Source organism: Pseudophryne corroboree, chromosome 1, assembly GCF_028390025.1.
Source record: "Pseudophryne corroboree isolate aPseCor3 chromosome 1, aPseCor3.hap2, whole genome shotgun sequence".
Taxonomy (NCBI): Eukaryota; Metazoa; Chordata; class Amphibia; order Anura; family Myobatrachidae; genus Pseudophryne; species Pseudophryne corroboree.
In genome coordinates, this window is record NC_086444.1 from 266,509,842 (window position 1) to 266,530,918 (window position 21,077).

The 21,077-nt window shown below is 41.4% G+C and overlaps 1 protein-coding gene across 1 annotated transcript in view; it reads right to left on the minus strand.

Annotated features, from left to right (window-relative positions):
- Positions 1 to 21,077, minus strand: part of FBN2 (fibrillin 2) — a 384,738-nt gene that overhangs the window by 23,090 nt on the left and 340,571 nt on the right. The window contains exons 48-56 of the mRNA XM_063964252.1: positions 12,127 to 12,246; positions 8,028 to 8,153; positions 7,746 to 7,898; positions 7,178 to 7,243; positions 5,229 to 5,354; positions 4,906 to 5,025; positions 2,439 to 2,561; positions 2,199 to 2,330; positions 493 to 615 (exon numbers count right to left, since the gene is read on the minus strand). Coding sequence (XP_063820322.1) covers positions 493 to 615; positions 2,199 to 2,330; positions 2,439 to 2,561; positions 4,906 to 5,025; positions 5,229 to 5,354; positions 7,178 to 7,243; positions 7,746 to 7,898; positions 8,028 to 8,153; positions 12,127 to 12,246 — 1,089 coding nt within the window. The remainder of the gene's footprint in view (positions 1 to 492; positions 616 to 2,198; positions 2,331 to 2,438; positions 2,562 to 4,905; positions 5,026 to 5,228; positions 5,355 to 7,177; positions 7,244 to 7,745; positions 7,899 to 8,027; positions 8,154 to 12,126; positions 12,247 to 21,077) is intronic.

Sequence of the window (21,077 nt, forward strand, 5' to 3'; positions counted from 1 at the left end):
CTATGGTCATAACCACAGCCATAAATAAATCTACTTAAAGTCATCTATCCTAACACCTTGCATTCATTCTTCAATTCTTTAAGCAACTAAATAAAGATGTTTCAAGTTCCAGTGCAGAACTCTGGTGCAATAGGAATTGCAAATACTGAACTAGACAATGCTGCTAATAAAAGATATGAAGCTTAAGGAAACACATGTGGAACTTTATACAAATGCAGTGCACATTAACAAGATGCTTTCATTTTCTACTCCTAGTTAATGCTTGTTAGAATCTGATCAGTTGTTTTGTATTACAGCACCTTTTTCCATTGTACCAGTTGTCTTCCATATCCTCCAATTGTATGTTGGCCTTGTATGAGTACCCATAGCGGGGCCTTAAGACCTCTGCAAGGATTTCATTTGCTGACATGGAGTTTTTCCAACAGTAATTTTAAATAACTCTCATGTTAATTTTCATGACTTGAGATCAGCTATGGTTTTAAGATTATTTACCTAGGCATTCAGTTCCTGAAACAGACTGAAATCCTTCATTACACTCACACCGATAGCTTCCAATGGAATTGACACAACGACCATTTTCACAGATACCCGGTTTGCTGTGACATTCATTTTCATCTTTAACATGTCAGAAAGAAAATATAAAAAGAGAAGTAAAATGATTTAACAATAATTACAAAATGTTACTATATTGCATCATATTAAATGCAATATAGGTAGCTTTAGGTAAAGGGGTGTTTTAATAGAGAAGGACTATCGTGTGCATCCTTCCCATCTGGGCCCCCTCCTCTCTATCCAGCAGCGCTGTAGAGTCTGAGCATTAGGGGCTCTGGCTCTATTGCGTATGTGCAGATCTCAGGAAATATAGTGTGGCGGCCATTTTCCCATCGATTTCTCTAGTGCATGTGCACAAAGTGCTAGGAAAATGACCACAGCATGATTTTACCAGTGATAATTTGTGCTCTTGCTGCCACCAATGGGGGACTCCGGAGAGATGAGTATTAAAGAAATGGTGCAGCGTGTGGATCTATGCTATGTACTAGCGTCTATGCTACTGTGTGTCTATGCTATGTACAGAACTGTTTCACAACTGAACTCAAGTTACAGAAATAAAACATACAGTTTAGGTTGTTACCAAATTTAAAAGTCGATAGTGGATATTGTGGTGAACTAAACGTCTAGACTGTTACATATATGACAAACAAAACCTAGTTTGCCTTATTAAACTGACAAAATTGCATATATGTATATATATATATATATATATACACACACACACACACACACACACACACACACACACACACTATGTAGACAAAAGTGATTGGACACTGATAGCAAATAGTTCAGCAATATATATTGACATCAGTACTTTGTAGGTCCACCACGTGCAGTGATTACTACAGACACCCTTCTTAGCAAACTATCCACAAGTTCCTGGACAACAGCAGATGGCTAGTTTTGCCATTCTGCCTTAAGTACATTAACCAACTGCGAGGGTTACTGAAGAAGGTTAAGTTACTCTAGAATGCACCTGTTGCTCCAATTCGTCCCAAAGGTTCTTAATGTGATTAAGATCTGGACTCTGAGCTGGCCAGTCCATCCGGGTTACCAAATTTTCTGTATACCAATCCAGTGTCGCCCTGGAAACATGATATCCCGCAGCCTACAATGATCCCCTTTTCAAACTCGGTTAGCTCCTTCTGGTAGGCCATTAGCAAATGATCTAATCAGTGCCCCTTACAAACAGACGTCTACTGCAGGGGAAAACCATTTGGCTTGCGCACATGTGGGTGCGGGGAGTTTCCAATCACTGTTGTGTACATAGTGTGTATTTTATATATATATATATATATATATATATATATATATACACTGTGTGTTTAAACAGTGTGACATTTGAAGCAAGATTTTCAAAAATTAAAAAAGCCTGGCCACAACTACTGAACTGAGTTCACCATGTTTACATTTGCAAAAACACATACTATGCATATTATTATTAATATACTGCTTGAGACGCCTGATAATGTTAAAGTGTATTGCTATAAAAGTTTAAATGTGTCTAATAAATTGCTATTAATCCACTTAGGATAAACAAAAAATGTACTGTATTTTGGATTTGAACCCTGAGTAATGCTGCTATAATGTATATAGTGTGAAGAAATGAAACAGACGTCTTAAACTGAATAAGCAATTCTTACCTGTACATCCCTCTCCATCAGGCCGTTTTGTCATTCCAGGAGGACAAATGCACATAAAGGTACCAATAAGGTTTTTACAAAGCATCCCTCTGGATTCACAATCATGGAGCCCCTCTAAACACTCATCAAGATCTGTAATACAGAACACCAATTCATCAACCAAAGGAAGAGCCTACTCCTTGTTTACAGAACATTTAAATATATTATTCTTAACACAATATATAATACATAATTTCTTACCTTTACACATCCTCTGATCCTCTCTAAGAACATAGCCCACAGGACATGTACATTCATATGCACCATAAGTGTTAATGCACCTAAATGCACATAATAGTGGATTTAGCGCACATTCATTGATATCTGGAGAAATAAATAAAATCATTCTGTTAATATATATATATATATATATATATATGTAATCACTGTAAAACAAATACAAATAACATATTAATTGATATAAAGTTATTATTTAGATATTTAGTTAATATCAATTTTTTTCACCAATTGTGAGAACTTCGGAGCATAACGTCTTTGGGGGTCATTCCGAGTTGTTCGCTCGTTATTTTTTTCTCGCAACGGAGCGATTAGTCGCTAATGCACATGTGCAATGTACGCAGTGCGACTGCGCCAAGTAAATTTGCTATGCAGTTAGGAATTTTACTCACGGCATTACGAGGTTTTTTCTTCGTTCTGGTGATCGTAATGTAATTGACAGGAAGTGGGTGTTTCTGGGCGGAAACTGGCCGTTTTATGGGTGTGTGTGAAAAAACGCTACCGTTTCTGGGAAAAACACAGGAGTGGCTGGAGAAACGAAGGAGTGTCTGGGCGAACGCTGGGTGTGTTTGTGACGTCAAACCAGGAACGAAACTGACTGAACTGATCGCAGATGCCGAGTAAGTCTGGAGCTACTCAGAAACTGCTAAGAAGTGTCTATTCGCAATTCTGCTAATCTTTCGTTCGCAATTTTGATAAGCTAAGATTCACTCCCAGTAGGCGGCGGCTTAGCGTGTGCAAAGCTGCTAAAAGCAGCTTGCGAGCGAACAACTCAGAATGACCCCCTTTGTTCCTAAACTACTTGGCAAAGTTCTTCAGGGTGTGTATTTATAAATGGGTGAAATGCTATTGCCGTTTTCAAAGGTGATGGGGCTTTTGTGGAAGAAACCTATTTAACAGGGTCATGGCAGAATGACAATAACAGAAGAATGTAAAGAAAAATTACTTATTATCTGAATGAAGCATTTTTGTTTGAGGACTAGTTCTTACATATTTTTATATTTTGAACAATTGTGTGGTGGTAAAATACAAAACTAAGGGGGTAATTCAGAGTTGATCACAGCAGCAAATTTGTTAGCAGTTGGGCAAAATTATGTGGACTGCAGGGGGGGGGGGGCAGATATAACATGTGCAGAGAGAGTTAGATTTGGGTGTGGTATGTTCAATCTGCAATCTAAATTGCAGTGTAAAAATAAAGCAGCCAGTATTTACCCTGCACAGAAACAAAATAACCCACCCAAATCTAACTCTCTCTGCAAATGTTATATCTGCCACACCTGCAGTGCACATGGTTTTGCCCAACTGCTAACAAATGTGCCGCTGCCATCAACTCTGAATTACCCCCTTAGTGCAAAAGTACAAAATTAAAAATACTTTAGGCACCTAAACACTAATAGCATGGTGATAGCCTGCAGAGACGTAACAAGTATCTCCCTTTATTCAGTAGAAAGATACTTGCATTAGTCTCTCATAAAACATGTCCAAAAACATAATAAAAACAGGACAAAAGTGATTATACTGCTGTGAAGTTTCTAACTAGAGATACTTGTATATTGGTTTGAGTGGTATTTAATTTCAGGTTGTACTCTGATATTAGTATCGCGCAATGCTATTTCCAGATGCAAATTAAGGCACAGGGGGGCCCGTGTCCAGCGCCCCTCGTCCGTACAGTGGGCCTGCTTCCCCCTTACCTTCTGTGTTGGTGCCGTCTTTCCAGTGATATTTGGAAAGATGGCACACGTGCAGAAGATAGCAAAAGGTCTGTCACATCGCATACCCATTATAGTTACACATACTGTATGGCTATTCCTTAGCGATGAAGTGGAGGTACCCTGGATTTAGTGGAATGACATCATGTAGACCCAACAGTTTACATAGATACCTATGTCATCAGTATTATACAGCTATTCAAATACAAATACAAGCAAAAATCAATCTATGGATTCATCAACTAGGATACAGACATTGTTTGCGACCTATTCATTAGTGCCCCGTTTATTCAGCAGCAGCGGCCTGACAGGAGTCAGAATGGATCCGACAACCCCTATTCAATGAACGGCTAAATCCGACTGTCGGATTTGGCCATTCATTGAATAGGGGTTGTCGGATCCATTCTGACTCCTATTGAATATACCCCCAAATGGTAAAACAAACATATGTCTTTGCAATATTAAATCAGTTTTGTTTCACATATTGTTCAGCTCTATACACTCAGATTTATCCAGGTGTAGTTTCCCAGATGAGTTCAGAGTATAGTTTTGAAGTTACAACACATGAACACAAACTGCTTTTGAACAGTGGATTGACGGTGGCATTACCCATCCTTCCTGTGTATTTTGAAGACATTTTTTGTATTTTGCGATATACACCCTAGCTGTTGTAAAAATGTTAATTATATAATGGGTAAGAAAAGACATAGTTACTGGTTTACCTTCACAGTTCATCATTGGGCCTGGTTCAAATCCTTCTTCACAGGAGCACTCAAAAGTACCAATGACATTAGTACATGTTCCATTCCCACAAGGATTTCCAATGGAGCATTCATCAGTATCTAGAATACAACATATATTTTATATGAGACACTAAATTCATGAAAATAAAATACAAAAGTACAGATTTTTTTTTAATTCAGACATTTGATTTTTAATTTAACATAAATAAACAAAGTTCAAAGTTGTCTGTGACTTTACATATTAAACTAAAAATCAATTTGAAAAACTCCTTTTGAAATGTTAATTAACATTGCATACATACCTACACAATTGACTCCTGTATAATCTAGATTGTAACCCATGGGACACTCGCATCGAAAAGATCCGTCTGTATTAATACAATGTCCATTTGCACAAATACCTGGGTTTTCAATGCATTCATTGACATCTAAAACCAATAGAAAACATTCAGTTATCTAATGCTTGTCAGGACATGTTTGTCTAATTCCTTGACAATGTTAAGCTATCCATTATAAATACTCTTTTAATATCTGTCTCTTGCACATCATGCCCCCTATTCCCATTTGTTGGATTTGTGCCAGTCTGCTTGTCTCTCATTGTACTTTTTCTTAGCTCATCTCTCAGGACCTCTCTCTTCTTTTATCCTGTGTGCCCATCTGCATCTCTGCCACCACCATTTGTACAAAACTGAGCTCACCACCTTCTCTCTTCCAAGTGTTACTACCCAATCACTAGTCCGTCTGCCCATTAACAACTTCATTCCCTACCAGTCTAACCCATTGTAAACTCCAACCTTAGTTTCACTAAATAAATCCAGCCTCTTTTCACTTTCTTTTTGTTCCCCCTGTCCACATTGCCAGCATATGAACTCACTCACTCTGAATATTAATATAACCCTTATCAATTCCGTCTTTATCTTCCATACAGACTATTGATACCTCCTCCTGCCTGAAATTCCCCTCACACATCTGGCTCTTCATTCTGTCTTACAATAAATGCCATGCTGCTCCGTTCTTGTAGAACTCCATATCCCTCCTTGCCAGACTCTCCCACAACATCCAACCTCTCCCTCTCAAAACTCACTTCTCTATTGTAGCCTATTCTACACCCACTGGTACTACTACTGTCAATTTCCACCTCTTCCCACAGGCTCCTACTGTCTCAGAATCACCCTCTACCTACAGGTTATATGTACTCATGAGCATGGTCCTTCCAATCCTCTATCCTATGTCTGCCCCTTCTGTATCAACCTCGTTATGTTCTTGTTCTGTTACTATGTATGAATTCTTTTTAGATTATTCAAATGACTGGCTAGCATTGCAGATTTTTTGATATGCAGTCAGGAGGTTAACAGTGGTGATGTCACTGACCCCACTATGACCTCACTTTGCTGACCTCACTATGATGACACCTGGACTGCAACCTGAGTTTTTTGATCCTATACAAGTAAAACAGTCATAATGTCAATGATTTGGTACTTACTAATATTGGACTTGGTTCAGGTCTGGTTGTTAGTGCGGTGCATGCTGCAAGATATCGATGTTCGGTACTTTGTGCATGCGCCAGCCCTGTACTGCGCATGTGCAGTACGGGTCTGCGACGTCGCTTCCACTACAGCATCAAACTGTCAGGGATTGACAGTCTGATGCCATTTAGGGGCAGAGAGAGGGTGGCAACGACCTCCATTTCTCCAAACGGAGGCGTCACCGCTCCAAATGGAGGCGTGTCACCGCTTCGGGGGAGGGATAAGGCCAGGATCGCCATAAGAGGATGAAGATTTCATGGCCTCTTGGTAGGTCTTACAGCAACTGGCTTGTGTACCCTATGGGTCACGCAGCTGCCGATGGTGTCAGACATGATACGATACTGCCTCCTAAGACGCACCTCGGATCACTAATCCAAGCAGTAGGTGTGACGCCTCCTGCTGCAGTACCATATTAGAGTAAATGCTGCTGCTTACACGGAAGCAGTAGTGACAACTACTCCAACCACATCTGAATCAGGCCCCTTTTGTATTAAAAGTCACTTAAAACCACCCACCATGAAATTGCACATACTGTGCAAAGGTGCAAGCGTGTCTTATAAATCATATCAGATATCACTCCCTGAGCCTTGTTATGTTTTTTTTCCTGTTGTTAGCACTGGATACTATAGTTATATAGGACTTAGATTTAATTGGGAACAAAACATGAACATTCATGCATTATATGAATTCTACTGCATTATTGGAATCCTCTACCAAATTGTTACCTTCTCTAGTGTCTCCGATACCTGGAATAGTACCATGTCCAAACGGACATAAATGTTGAAAAGTCACTGGAAATAAAAAGAAAGCAAGAGAAAAATAAGACATATAATACACATGAATATGTACAATATAATATATGATTATTGCTAGAAAATAATTTAGCAGTTATAACTAACCTCTGCTCAGGAGCATATCAAAGTTAACAAAATGTCAAACATCACAGGCACAGTAGACAAGAGAAAACATAACATAGCTACAGCCAGACCATATTAGAGCAGTGGTTTGGCAGGGTAGTAAGTGGAGAAAGCCAGCTGAAAGGGCAGCTGTCTGAGTGTTATCATCTCCCTTCCCAATCAATTTTCCATAGAATTCAATGTAAAAATCTGTATTGTCCTTGGCTGTTCTCCAACCACAAAGCGTCTCGCCCTTGGCCAGATATGTCAGTGTTTCTAGTTGGCATAGACAATTTCTAGCCATCATAGAGCAAATACAGGTCAAAACATTTATGTCTCTGTCTACTGTATTAGGAATGGGATAAAGAAGAGGATTAGTTCCATTAGTCTCACATACCTTCTCCTTCCTTTGGGCAGAGTTCACAGGGATCTCCCCAGCCCTCCCCAGGCATTTTGCTGCAGCAACATGTTGCTTTAGTGCTGTTATACGCTTTGGGGACTGAACATTTCCCATTTTCAAATTTGGTAAAACAGAAGCTTTGACGAGTATCTGGAAATAAAGATAATGTTTGGGTTGCCGATCTTGTATATTCTCAGTTTGATGTGCAATGTTGGCAATGATAAAACATACAAAAGTACTATATTTCCTTTGATTTGAAATGTAAAGAAGTATACCTACCAAAGCATCTTCTCCCGTTATCTGATAAAACAAACCCTGGTGGGCAAATACACTGAAAGCTTCCTGGTGAGTTCGCACAGGTTCCAAAAAGACAGATATTGGGGTCTTCATTACATTCATCAATATCTTGAAAATAAAACATAATACTTTTAACGGTCTGATATTGTGTACCTGCATAATGCTTCATACAATAAATGCTGCAGATAAATTTAAATTATGTTAAACATTAGTTCCTACAGCACATTCTTATTACATAGTAGACATAAGTCATCTTTTGCTGCTTCATTGTGTTCACTTCTGTCCCCCCCCCCCCCCCCCCGTCGTATAAATACCCAAAGCTGTTATTTCCCTCATTATGGGATACAATGTACTCATGCCACTCCCTTGAATAGATGCTTTGTAGTGTGTATTGTTGCCACTCAGTGATAGGGGAAAACCAGGATCCCCCTATGGTGTGTCGAAGATGATGAGCAACTCTTTGGGTGCAAATTTACTAATAGTGTGTAAACATTGGTCCCAAAGGTTATTTGTGTTAGGGGTCCTTGGTTGGTAGGAATGCAGTGCTTCAGCAAAGGCTTTATGTCCAAACAAATAATGTTTTATTGATCTAAAATATGTAAGCAGATAATAATATAACTCTTGTTGCGGGTTGTGGTGTCCATTTTCCCAGCATTTTGCACATGTACACTAGAGAAACCGCCAGGAAATGTCCACCATGAAATTTTCCTGGAGATCTGTGCATGCGCATTGGAGTCTGAGCCCCTAGTGCTCGGACTACTATGCGCTGCTGGCAGACAGAGGAGGCTGTATACGTGCCTCCTCTTCTATTAAAATGTCCCTGGTCACAACATATATTATATAGAATCTTATATAATCTCAATATACTCGGTAAGTCATATTCCACTTAAGATCAATGTCCACATATAAATATACTGGTAAAAAAAGTACACACAACATTGGAATTGATGTTTCGCAAAAACTGGAGTTCCCAGGTTTGGGTAATGCCAGCACAGGTTCATTATCATATGTACATGACAAAAAGTCAGTTAGGGCTGAATTCAATTAGCGTCAAGTTAATGTGGGTGAAAAAGAGTGGTAGCCTCTGGCTTTATCACCTGAGGCTATTCAATTCCAGACCCTTTTTCACGCTAACCCCTTTTTAACACACGTTAACTTAACGTGTTAGCGGGCTTTAACACAGAATACGTGAAATGTGTACAGATGCATGTGTTAACAGGGTCGCGGCAGTCATTAATCTCCTAGTTATCAGGGATTTTTGCTCAGACGTGCAAACAATTCCCAGATAAGTGCAGCCGGAGGGCTTACTTTGGGGCTAATTGCATAGCCCCGGGGGATAAATTAGTCTGCTGTAAATTAATTCGGCTAATGGAATTCCCCCATTAAAATAAATAATTTGTAGTCTTTAATTCACTCAATTAAAAAAAGGTATTAGTCTTACAGATGTGACCAAAATATACTTACATTATGCTAAACAATAAATAATTCCATGCGTCTATGTACAACATATATAATTACATATACAAAAAACAATAGAAGAATGGTTAACTTTTGTTTAGAAAATAAGAGGCTGGATCTTGCACTGACTGTTGTACATCATGGACGTGAGAATTGTACTTTATCACTCCCATGATTACTGTTACATTTCAGAGTCAGCAGGCGAGCTGTTTCTTGTAGGGTATTGGAGCATTAAAATGGCTACAGATATTATTAACGATGTTATATAAAAACAAAATACAGTAACAGTTTCTGTATAAGTGAGCTGCAGACACTGGAGGATGTCTTGTTTCCAAGATGAAAAGCTCTACAATCACTCAGAAAGATCTCAGACTTTTTTTTACAATTCTAAAACAACATACAGACGCAGCTAATAACAGTTTTAATGGTGTTTGCCAAGCATTACAGTTCTGTAGACACCGGCATTAAGTAGACTGTCTGCATTTTTACATGTGCAGAAACAATTATCTCCAAAAATGCAAATGTCTTTTTCTATTGTAAAATATTTTCATTTCTAAGTACTTTGTATTTGATGTAAACTTAGATGTGTAATGTAATATTATTGTTTTGTTACATTTTTATTTGAGCATTAAACAGTCAGTTATGTGGTGAAAGCATTTTTTTATTATCATGTGAAGTTTTTAAGAATACTGTTGACATGGTTCTTGTTTGCCTGCTGCTGTTGCCGAGCCTGCCCTACAGCCGGGGTCACGGCACACCAAAAAGTTCGAAAGAATTGCCAGTTCAATTAGGGAAAATATATAAGAGCCAGACTTAAATTTAGACCTCAATATTTATAACTGATTGGGCAATTATTTAAATGTATTCAGTTACAGATAGCATAGAATACCAATAAGTCTAAACTAACCGATTTACCTAAAAGCTTGATCAGTGTATTGGCCAGTACACCCTAATTACTAATATACCAATATACACAATCCAATATGCAAATTGACACTTTAGACACTAGGACATTAATAATATGGCTGTTGAATCGTGCAAAAACTACAAAAATTTTATGAAATAACTTTTACAATAAACAATAAACATGAGGTTCTTAATACACATTTTGATCAATTTGTGGAGGCCCATCTACCAATCTACTATGCAAAGATGACCATGTTGGAGACCTACACTACCTTTATCATTTTATTGTGGGACCTAACCACACCTCTGAAATACAAGAATAGGATCCATGTTGCTCTATTTAAAACCACCTATGGATAGACCAGTCACCACCTTTTTAAAATATGAAAGTGTTAGTACAGTATAGATCAGTGCTTCTCAAATCCAGACTTTGGGGCACACTAACAGTGCATGTTTTCCAGGTCTTCTCACAGAATCACAAGTGAAATAAATAGACCTGTGGGTCTTTTAAAATGTGTCAGTCAATAATGTATAGGACATATGGAAAACATGCACTGTTAGTGTGGCCCAAATACTGTCTTGTGTGTACACACACGCCTTCGGCGCACATGAAAGGGGGCCCACGCCATTAAAGGGACATGTGGACAATGCTCCCATGGGTGTTCTGCGAGTCATGGGGGGGGGGGGGGGGCGCGTGGAATCACACATGGCCCCAAACTTCTTAGAAACAGGCACTTCGGGCAGCAGGCTAGGGGGGTGACACAAACCAGAGAGCCGGAAGCTGCACTGCACTCAACCTTTCCAGCTCCCTGTGTGACCGGACCGGCCCACCTGCCCATCAGCCCTTCTGGCCCTGCCCCAACATCATTTATATCACTCAAATACAAATGATAAATAGTGATTTTAATTAGTTAATAGATACAAGGCTATAATGTATTTCAATAGATCTGAATTACCAGGTCTTTGAAATTAACTTGGGGCAATAAGCTAAATATTATGTATACTAAATGATTTGCTGTAGTAACATATTATTACATGTCTTGACTGAAAGTATACAGTATGTGCAGAGGCATCACTATGGGGGTGCAGACCGCATCCGGGTGTCACTCTCCAAGGAAGTGACACCAAAATGCCAACTTCTTCTCAGTGACTGGGAGTCAGGTACTGCACTGTTACATTACTGTCACTGAGGAGAAGCCAGCAGTACATGGTGAGTCTCTGGGGTGCGCCCTGCATCTCCAAGAATGCCCACAGAGTGATGAAAGCAGGGCCGGGCCATGACATCTCTATTTGCTGCACTGAGTGTCTCAGCAGTACCATTGATGCCACTGAGTATGTGAGATTTCATGGGGCTGTGGCAGAAACGCTAGTTTAATGAAAATGAAACATGTTGATTTTAATAAGTAGTAATACAGGTCTTATTACTAGACAAATGCAATGCATAAAAATGTGACAGACAAATCACAGTGGTCCTAAGAGTCTATATAAATTACATGTCTTTTATAATTGATGCTTTTTGCACTCCATCTGTTAATTAGCAAAATAATGTACTAAAAAAACTGATGAGGCAGAGCAGGTGTTCATTGTGGTCATGAAAAGCTCTAAATGATGCATATTGATTTCATACAGAAAGCAAGCAATATGATGAAATGCCAAAAACACAGCCTTCACATCCAGCACAGTTACAGCCGAGAAAGATTACATTATCCAGCCTTACCTAGACAGTTATCAGCTTGGACGGCATATCCCACAGGACATATACACCGGAACGAGCCTTCCAAGTTCTGACAGGACCCAGGAGAACATGAGCCAGGATAAGCAACGCACTCGTTTATGTCTTTACAAAAAAGGAAAAAACGTGGTTATTGGTAGCACATTCTGCAAGTCATTTAATCACGTACATACTACAAACGTGACATGGTTGTTGGTCAGAATATAGGTTCTAGACATATAAAATAGGATTTTGGTACTTACCAGATAAATCCTTTTCTTTGAATCCACAGGGGGCACTGGAGTACTCTTGGAATATGGACGGGGCGTTAGCAGGGATAGGCACATTTAAATATTTAAATTAGTAACCCTCCACCCCCTCCATACTCCCACAATGCCTCAGTGTTATTTTACTGAGCCGAACAGGAGTGAAAGAGAGGATGAACAATGGAGAATTACATATAACATCTAAAAGATAACGAACAACTAAATAGTTGACACGACAATAGATAACAATCACCTTAACATTTCAACAAGTCGGTGAGAATGTGTTACCATAAGATTTACTGAACTTACCATAAGCCAGGTGAAGCTGCTCTGGGTGGGCGTTCAGTGCCCCCTATGGCTTGAAAGAAAAGGATTTATCTGGTAAGTACCAAAATCCTATTTTCTTTTTCATCCACTAGGGGTCACTGGAGTACTCTTGGGACGTACCAAAGTTTCCCACTTGGGCGGGAGAGCTTGTTGGCACTTGTAACAATAGATGGCCAAAGCCAGATGCTGATGCTGCAAACGTATCAAACTTGTAAAAGCGCACAAACGTGTGCACTGATGACCATGTACAGTAGCAGCACGGCAAAGTTGCATGATAGAAAGCTAGGGGAAACACTGTTTTCCAAGTTAGAAACTCAACATCCACGTGTTGTAAGGGTTCAAAAATTGAAGACTGCAAAAAAAAAAAATTAGATTCAAGTGCCATGGAGCTGCAGATGGTATGAATGGAGGTTGAACTCTAAGGACAACTTTCAGGAAAGTGTGAACTGTTGGCAAAAGAGCCAAATGCCTTTGAAAGAAAATTGACAAGGCAGAGACCTGCACCTTTAGTGTAGCTAAATGTAGTCCTCCATCTGACCACGCCTGTAAAAATAGCAAAAGACGGGATAACTTGAAAGAAGATGTCAGAAACTTCCAAGCTTCACACCATCCTATATAAGCTCGCCAAATCCTGTGATAATGAGCTGCTGTAACTGGATTCCTAGCATGTAACATGGTTGGTATAACCGACTCTGGAATGCCCTCTCATCTTAAGAGACTGGTTTCAACAGCCACCCATCAAACGCAGCCGCGCTAAATCGGAGTAAAGTAATGGACCGTGTTGTAGTAGGTCTTGACATAGCGGAAGCGGCCATGGATCATCTGTGAGTAGACCGCAGAGATCCGAGAACCACGCTTTCTGCTGAGGCCAATGAAGCTCCACTTGTATGACAGCTGTGGTTTCTCTTTTGATCCGCTTTAGCAACCGAGGAAGCAGCGGAAATGGTGGAAATCGATACACAAGGCTGTACGGCCACACTATTGTGAGAGCATCCACTGCCACTGGCTTTGGATCTCTTGTTCTGGACAATAACTGGGATGTTTGATGATTTTGGCGAGATGCCATTAGATCCACCTGTGGGTAACCCCACCGCTGGACCAACATCCGGAACACTTCTGGATTTAAAGCCCATTCTCCTGAATGAAAATCCTGATGGCTGAGATAATCTGCTTCCAAGTTGTCCACTCCTGGAATGAACACTGTGGACAATATCACTTGGTGATGCTCGGTGCAATTCAGGATTCAATCAACTTCTCGCATTGCCATGTGACTTCGAGTCCATCCTTGTTTGTAGATGTATGCGACTGCCATTGCATTGTCTGACTGAACCTGAACAGTCTGAGACTGAAGCATGTGAACTGCCTGTCACAGCACGTTGTAAATTGCCCTGAGTTCCAGAACATTTATTGACAGTAATTATTCTTGGTCTGACCATAGACCCTGAACCTGACAATGTAGGACCACTGCTCCCCAACCTCTGAGACTTGCATCCGTCATCAAAATTATCCAATTCCAGACTCCAAACCTTTTTCTTGCAATGAGATTGTGTATGTGGAGCCACCAGAGTACTTTGGCCCTTGGAGACAACTGCACCATCTGATGAATTTGTGCATGAGAGCCTGACCACTGTGAGAGAAGATCCAGTTGAAAAGGACGTGAGTGAAATCTTCCAAATTGGAGTGCTTCGAAAGATGCCACCATCTTTCCTAACAGTCAAATGCACAAATGCACCGGGACTGTCCGTAGTTTGAGCACTAACTGTACCAGATGATACTTTGTGCGTTCTGTTCTGGCAGATAAATTTGTTGATCCATCGTATCCAGAATCATTTCTAGAAATTTAATTATTTGACAAAGGACAAATTGATTTTTTGAAGTTGACAATCCAACCGTGCTGAACTAGTACACTGTGTGTCAGTAAGGCATTTTGAAGGAGTATTTGTAGAGACGGAGCCATGATGGGAAGGTCGTCTAAGTACGGAACAATTATCACTCCCAGGGATCTGAGATGAGCTATCATCACAGACATCACCTTTGTAAATACCTAAGGCGCTGATGAAAGACCAAACGGTAGTGCCTGAAATTGATAATGGTTTTGTTATACTGCAAATCTTAAGTACGCCTGATGCGGTGGCCAAATTGGAATGTGTAAGTATGCATCCTTGAAATCCAGCGAAATCATGAATTCCTGTGGTTCCATCTTGAATCTGTAGTAAGTGACGTACAGACTGAGACCCTTTAGGTTCAATATCAGTCTGACCTAGCCGTCCAGCTTTGGTACTACAAAAAGATTGGAATAAAACCCTTGACCTTGTTGATGTACTGGTACCTAAACCAAAATTGTTGAATCTACGAGAGACTAAATAGCATTCGGCAGAACTGCCCTATTGTATGCTGACACAGGCAGACTTGTCTTGAAAAATCGCATCAGGGGTAGACAATCAAACTCTATTTTGTAACCTTTGAACACTAAATTGCGGATCCACCCATCTGTGGATGTTTGAGACCACGCCAAGTGAAACGTTTGAAGGCATGCTCCCACAACTGAAGATCCGAGATGGGCTGGAAGCCCGTCATGCCACTGGCTTGTCAGCGGCCTTTGTGTCCTGATGATGGTTAGTGGTTTGTTGAAAACCACGTCCTCTACCATGTCTACTCTGTATGGTTGTTCCTCGAGCACGGCCTCGAAAAGACTGAGGTCTAAAAGATTTGAACGCTGGTCCAGCATATTTTCTTTTAGGAACTGGTGTGGGCAACGGTAGCAAAACAGACTTTCCCCCAGTAGCCTGAGAAATCCATTTGTCCTATTCAGGACCAAATAACATATCGCCAGTATAAGGCAATGCTTCTATTCCTCATTTTGATTCAGCCTCTGCCTGCCAAGAAGGTAACCAAATCGCCTGTCGGGACGCAATTAGTGTAGCCAAAAGCCGATAACTAACCTACCTGACATCCATAGAAGCCATTACTAAATACTCAGCCGATTCACAAATGTGGTCAGCAAGATGTATAACCTGGTCTGTGGAAAGATCCTGTTGTAGGCCTAACTTGAGCTGTTTTGCCCATGCAACTACAGCCTTGTTAACCCAAACTCCAACCAAAGCAGATCTAAGCAACTCCCTTACTGCTGTATACATTGACTATAGCATAGCTTCTAGCTTATGTTCTGATGGGTCCTAAAGCGTCATTGCAGCTGGAACAGGAATAGTTAACTTCTTTGAAAGTTTTGAAACAGGAATCCACTGGTGGTGGATTTTTCCATTTAGTTGTCATAGACTCTGGGAACGGGTAGTTAGACAGAAACCGCCTAGGCATAGAAAACTGTTTATCTGGATTTTTCCTTGCTTCCGTTAACTGCTTATTAAGAGAATCTGAATAAGGAAAACACAAAGTTGCCCTCTGTTTTTTAGCAAGTAAAACTTCATCATTTGACAGAGGCTCCTCAGTCTCATCAAAATTTAGTACATGGCATACTTCCCTGGTGAGATTATCAATGCCCAGGCTATCACTGACCTTACTATCTGACTCCTTGCCCAATTCACCTTCCTCTTGTTCTTCCAGAGATATAAGGTCTGGCATTGAATCATCAGAATGCAACACAGCTGAAGCCGGTAAATTATGAGACAAACGATTACTAATTTCAGAAATTTAACTAAACATGGTTTTTTGTAAACCATGCAAAGTTCGTGACATATCCTGAGCCCACTCTGGCAGCTCAGATGGTACTAACCTAGAATCAGACTTATCCGCCTCTTGATCTTTTCGCGCAGTGGCCAATTTAACTCAGTCATCACACCTGCCATCATCGCCCAATAAGGATCAGGGTAGAGGTCCATATTTGGACCCATATTTGCAAGACACACTGTGCAAGTTGAAGTTCCATCAGGTAACACACTCTCACAGACATGCAGAAAAGCTGCTTCTTTGATTTTGCATTAGCATTACTCATCATGCAAACAGACAGACAGGTATACAGTGAAACACAAGTCCCCACAACGCAGTAAAAAATGTAACTAAAGTGTGTAGAAGTCAGAAGTGCACAGCATTTGGCACACACTAATATCAGAGCAAATTCCTGTAGAAAGAATCAGGAAGTCATTTAAAATGGTGTCCCACCATGTGCTTTCTATAAAAAAATTTTTTATGTAAAACATATATACAATCGACCCTTAATAGGTCTACACATGTACCATCCCAAACACAGTTCCAGACTTAATAGCCTGTAGCAACTGACAATCCATTGCCATAACACCATATATGAAGGGAACCTTGGACTGGGGACCCCATTACCTGTGCCCCACCACAGTGGCAAACGCAGGATTTGCATGGGGGGTTTCCAGAACTGGGCGGAGCCAATCACGGGGGTGGGGACTGAGATGACCCAGTATATGCTGGGTCCGTAAAACTAGTGTGTCTGTGTGTATATATATATATATATATATAAAAATATATATATATATATATACACATATATCTACACACACATATATATATATATATATATATATACATACACACACACACACATACATATACACATAGCATATTAATAATAATAATAATTTTATTTATATAGCGCTCTTTCTCCAACAGGACTCAAGGCGCTTTACAGACATCAAAAACAATACACATGATACAGAGGACTTAAGTAATACAGCAATAGATAAGCCACCCAGACATAAAAGAAAACCTTAAGCACACAGAAAGCATAATACAGGATTGGTGTAGGCATTTTGGGTAATTAAACATGCATATATATATATATATATATATATATATGTACACACACATACAGTACACATATATATATATACACATGTATATATATATCATATGTGTGTGTGTGTGTGTGTTTATATGTATGTATGTATGTATGTATGTATGTATGTATATACATGTGTATATTAGAGATGAGCGGGTTCGGTTTCTCTGAATCCGAACCCGCACGAACTTCATGTTTTTTTTCACGGGTCCGTGCGACTCGGATCTTCCCGCCTTGCTCGGTTAACCCGAGCGCGCCCGAACGTCATCATGACGCTGTCGGATTCTCGCGAGACTCGGATTCTATATAAGGAGCCGCGCGTCGCCGCCATTTTCACACGTGCATTGAGATTGATAGGGAGAGGACGTGGCTGGTCATTCCCCTCATCAGGCTTTTGCAGAAGAAGCTGGAGACATTGAAGGAGGAGCTAACACGGAGCGATTCCGCTAGGCATGTGGGACTTGTGGATGGAGCCCTTAATTCGCTTAACAAGGATTCACGTGTGGTCAATCTGTTGAAATCAGAGCACTACATTTTGGCCACCGTGCTCGATCCTAGATTTAAAGCCTACCTTGGATCTCTCTTTCCGGCAGACACAAGTCTGCTGGGGTTGAAAGACCTGCTGGTGAGAAAGTTGTCAAGTCAAGCAGAACGCGACCTGTCAACATCTCCTCCTTCACATTCTCCCGCAACTGGGGGTGCGAGGAAAAGGCTCAGAATTCCGAGCCCACCCGCTGGCGGTGATGCAGGGCAGTCTGGAGCGACTGCTGATGCTGACATCTGGTCCGGACTGAAGGACCTGACAACGATTACGGATACGGACATGTCGTCTACTGGCACTGCATATGATTCTCTCCCCATTGAAAGAATGGTGGAGGATTATATGAGTGACCGCATCCAAGTAGGCACGTCACACAGTCCGTACTTATACTGGCAGGAAAAAGATGCAATTTGGAGGCCCTTGCACATACTGGCTTTATTCTACCTAAGTTGCCCTCCCACAAGTGTGTACTCCGAAAGAGTGTTTAGTGCCGCCGCTCACCTTGTCAGCAATCGGCGTACGAGGTTACATCCAGAAAATGTGGAGAAGATGATGTTCATTAAAATGAATTATAATCAATTCCTCCGCGGAGACATTGACCAGCAGCAATTGCCTCCACAAAGTACACAGGGAGCTGAGATGGTGGATTCCAGTGGGGACGAATTGATAATCTGTGAGGAGGGGGATGTACACGGTGATATATCGGAGGATGATGATGAGGTGGACATCTTGCCTCTGTAGAGCCAGTTTGTGCAAGGAGAGATTAATTGCTTCTTTTTTGGTGGGGGTCCAAACCATCCCGTCATTTCAGTCACAGTCGTGTGGCAGACCCTGTCACTGAAATGATGGGTTGGTTAAAGTGTGCATGTCCTGTTTATACAACATAAGGGTGGGTGGGAGGGCCCAAGGACAATTCCATCTTGCACCTCTTTTTTCTTTTATTTTTCTTTGCGTCATGTGCTGATTGGGGAGGGTTTTTTGGAAGGGACATCCTGCGTGACACTGCAGTGCCACTCCTAAATGGGCCCGGTGTTTGTGTCGGCCACTAGGGTCGCTAATCTTACTCACACAGTCAGCTACCTCATTGCGCCTCTTTTTTTCTTTGCGTCATGTGCTGTTTGGGGAGGGTTTTTTGGAAGGGACATCCTGCGTGACACTGCAGTGCCACTCCTAAATGGGCCCGGTGTTTGTGTCGGCCACTAGGGTCGCTTATCTTACTCACACAGTCAGCTACCTCATTGCGCCTCTTTTTTTCTTTGCGTCATGTGCTGTTTGGGGAGGGTTTTTTGGAAGGGACATCCTGCGTGACACTGCAGTGCCACTCCTAAATGGGCCCGGTGTTTGTGTCGGCCACTAGGGTCGCTTATCTTACTCACACAGTCAGCTACCTCATTGCGCCTCTTTTTTTCTTTGCGTCATGTGCTGTTTGGGGAGGGTTTTTTGGAAGGGACATCCTGCGTGACACTGCAGTGCCACTCCTAAATGGGCCCGGTGTTTGTGTCGGCCACTAGGGTCGCTTATCTTACTCACACAGTCAGCTACCTCATTGCGCCTCTTTTTTTCTTTGCGTCATGTGCTGTTTGGGGAGGGTTTTTTGGAAGGGACATCCTGCGTGACACTGCAGTGCCACTCCTAAATGGGCCCGGTGTTTGTGTCGGCCACTAGGGTCGCTTATCTTACTCACACAGTCAGCTACCTCATTGCGCCTCTTTTTTTCTTTGCGTCATGTGCTGTTTGGGGAGGGTTTTTTGGAAGGGACATCCTGCGTGACACTGCAGTGCCACTCCTAAATGGGCCCGGTGTTTGTGTCGGCCACTAGGGTCGCTTATCTTACTCACACAGTCAGCTACCTCATTGCGCCTCTTTTTTTCTTTGCGTCATGTGCTGTTTGGGGAGGGTTTTTTGGAAGGGACATCCTGCGTGACACTGCAGTGCCACTCCTAGATGGGCCAGGTGTTTGTGTCGGCCACTAGGGTCGCTTAGCTTAGTCATCCAGCGACCTCGGTGCAAATTTTAGGACTAAAAATAATATTGTGAGGTGTGAGGTATTCAGAATAGACTGAAAATGAGTGGAAATTATGGTTTTTGAGGTTAATAATAATATGGGATCAAAATGACCCCCAAATTCTATGATTTAAGCTGTTTTTTAGGGTTTTTTGAAAAAAACACCCGAATCCAAAACACACCCGAATCCGACAAAAAAAATTCGGTGAGGTTTTGCCAAAACGTGGTCGAACCCAAAACACGGCCGCGGAACCGAACCCAAAACCAAAACACAAAACCCGAAAAATTTCAGGCGCTCATCTCTAGTGTATATATGTATGCACATGGATATATATATGTACTATAATTAAAATAAAGTAAACTTTTATTGCACTTGCAAGTGCCACCAGGAAGAAAGCAGGCTGCAGAGGACGCTAGACAGTCATTAATAATACTCATGCAGCCAAAAAAAAATAATTTTTTTTTTTTGTTGGAGGGGGGTTTCTGGGTACTCGGAAACCCCCCCTGGGTGCGCCACTGCACCATTTGCTGCTACTGTACACATGGCTGTTTTCACTGAAAAGCATTACATCCCTCTTTACCTTTCCTCCTACACACTGTGAGAGGCAATGGCAGGGAATGTACTGTGAGCCACGACAGCAAATGGAGATGTCCACGGGCCGTTGCAGCAGGGGAATCAATGTAAAAGGTGACAGTGCTGTGCAGTGCAGTGGGTGTGCAGTGTCACTGACACTGCACAGCACTCTCACCTTTTACATTGATTCAGCCAGCCAGTCAGTCAGTTCTGCCAGCCAGTCACTATTGTTAGCGCCAGTGTCCCAACGCACCGTATTACAGGGAAGTAGACGCACTAAATAAACTACAGCTGCCAGCAGCCCTCAGCACTGGAGCATTCCGGCGCTAAGGGCTTCTGGGAGCTGTAGTTTATTGAGTGCATCTTCTTCCCTGTAATGCGGTGTGTTGGGACACCGGAGCTAACAATAGTGACTGGCTGCTTGGCGAGTCTCCGGGAGAGCCATTGCCAAAGGGAGGACAGTTCGTAAAGCCTCTGCTAGGT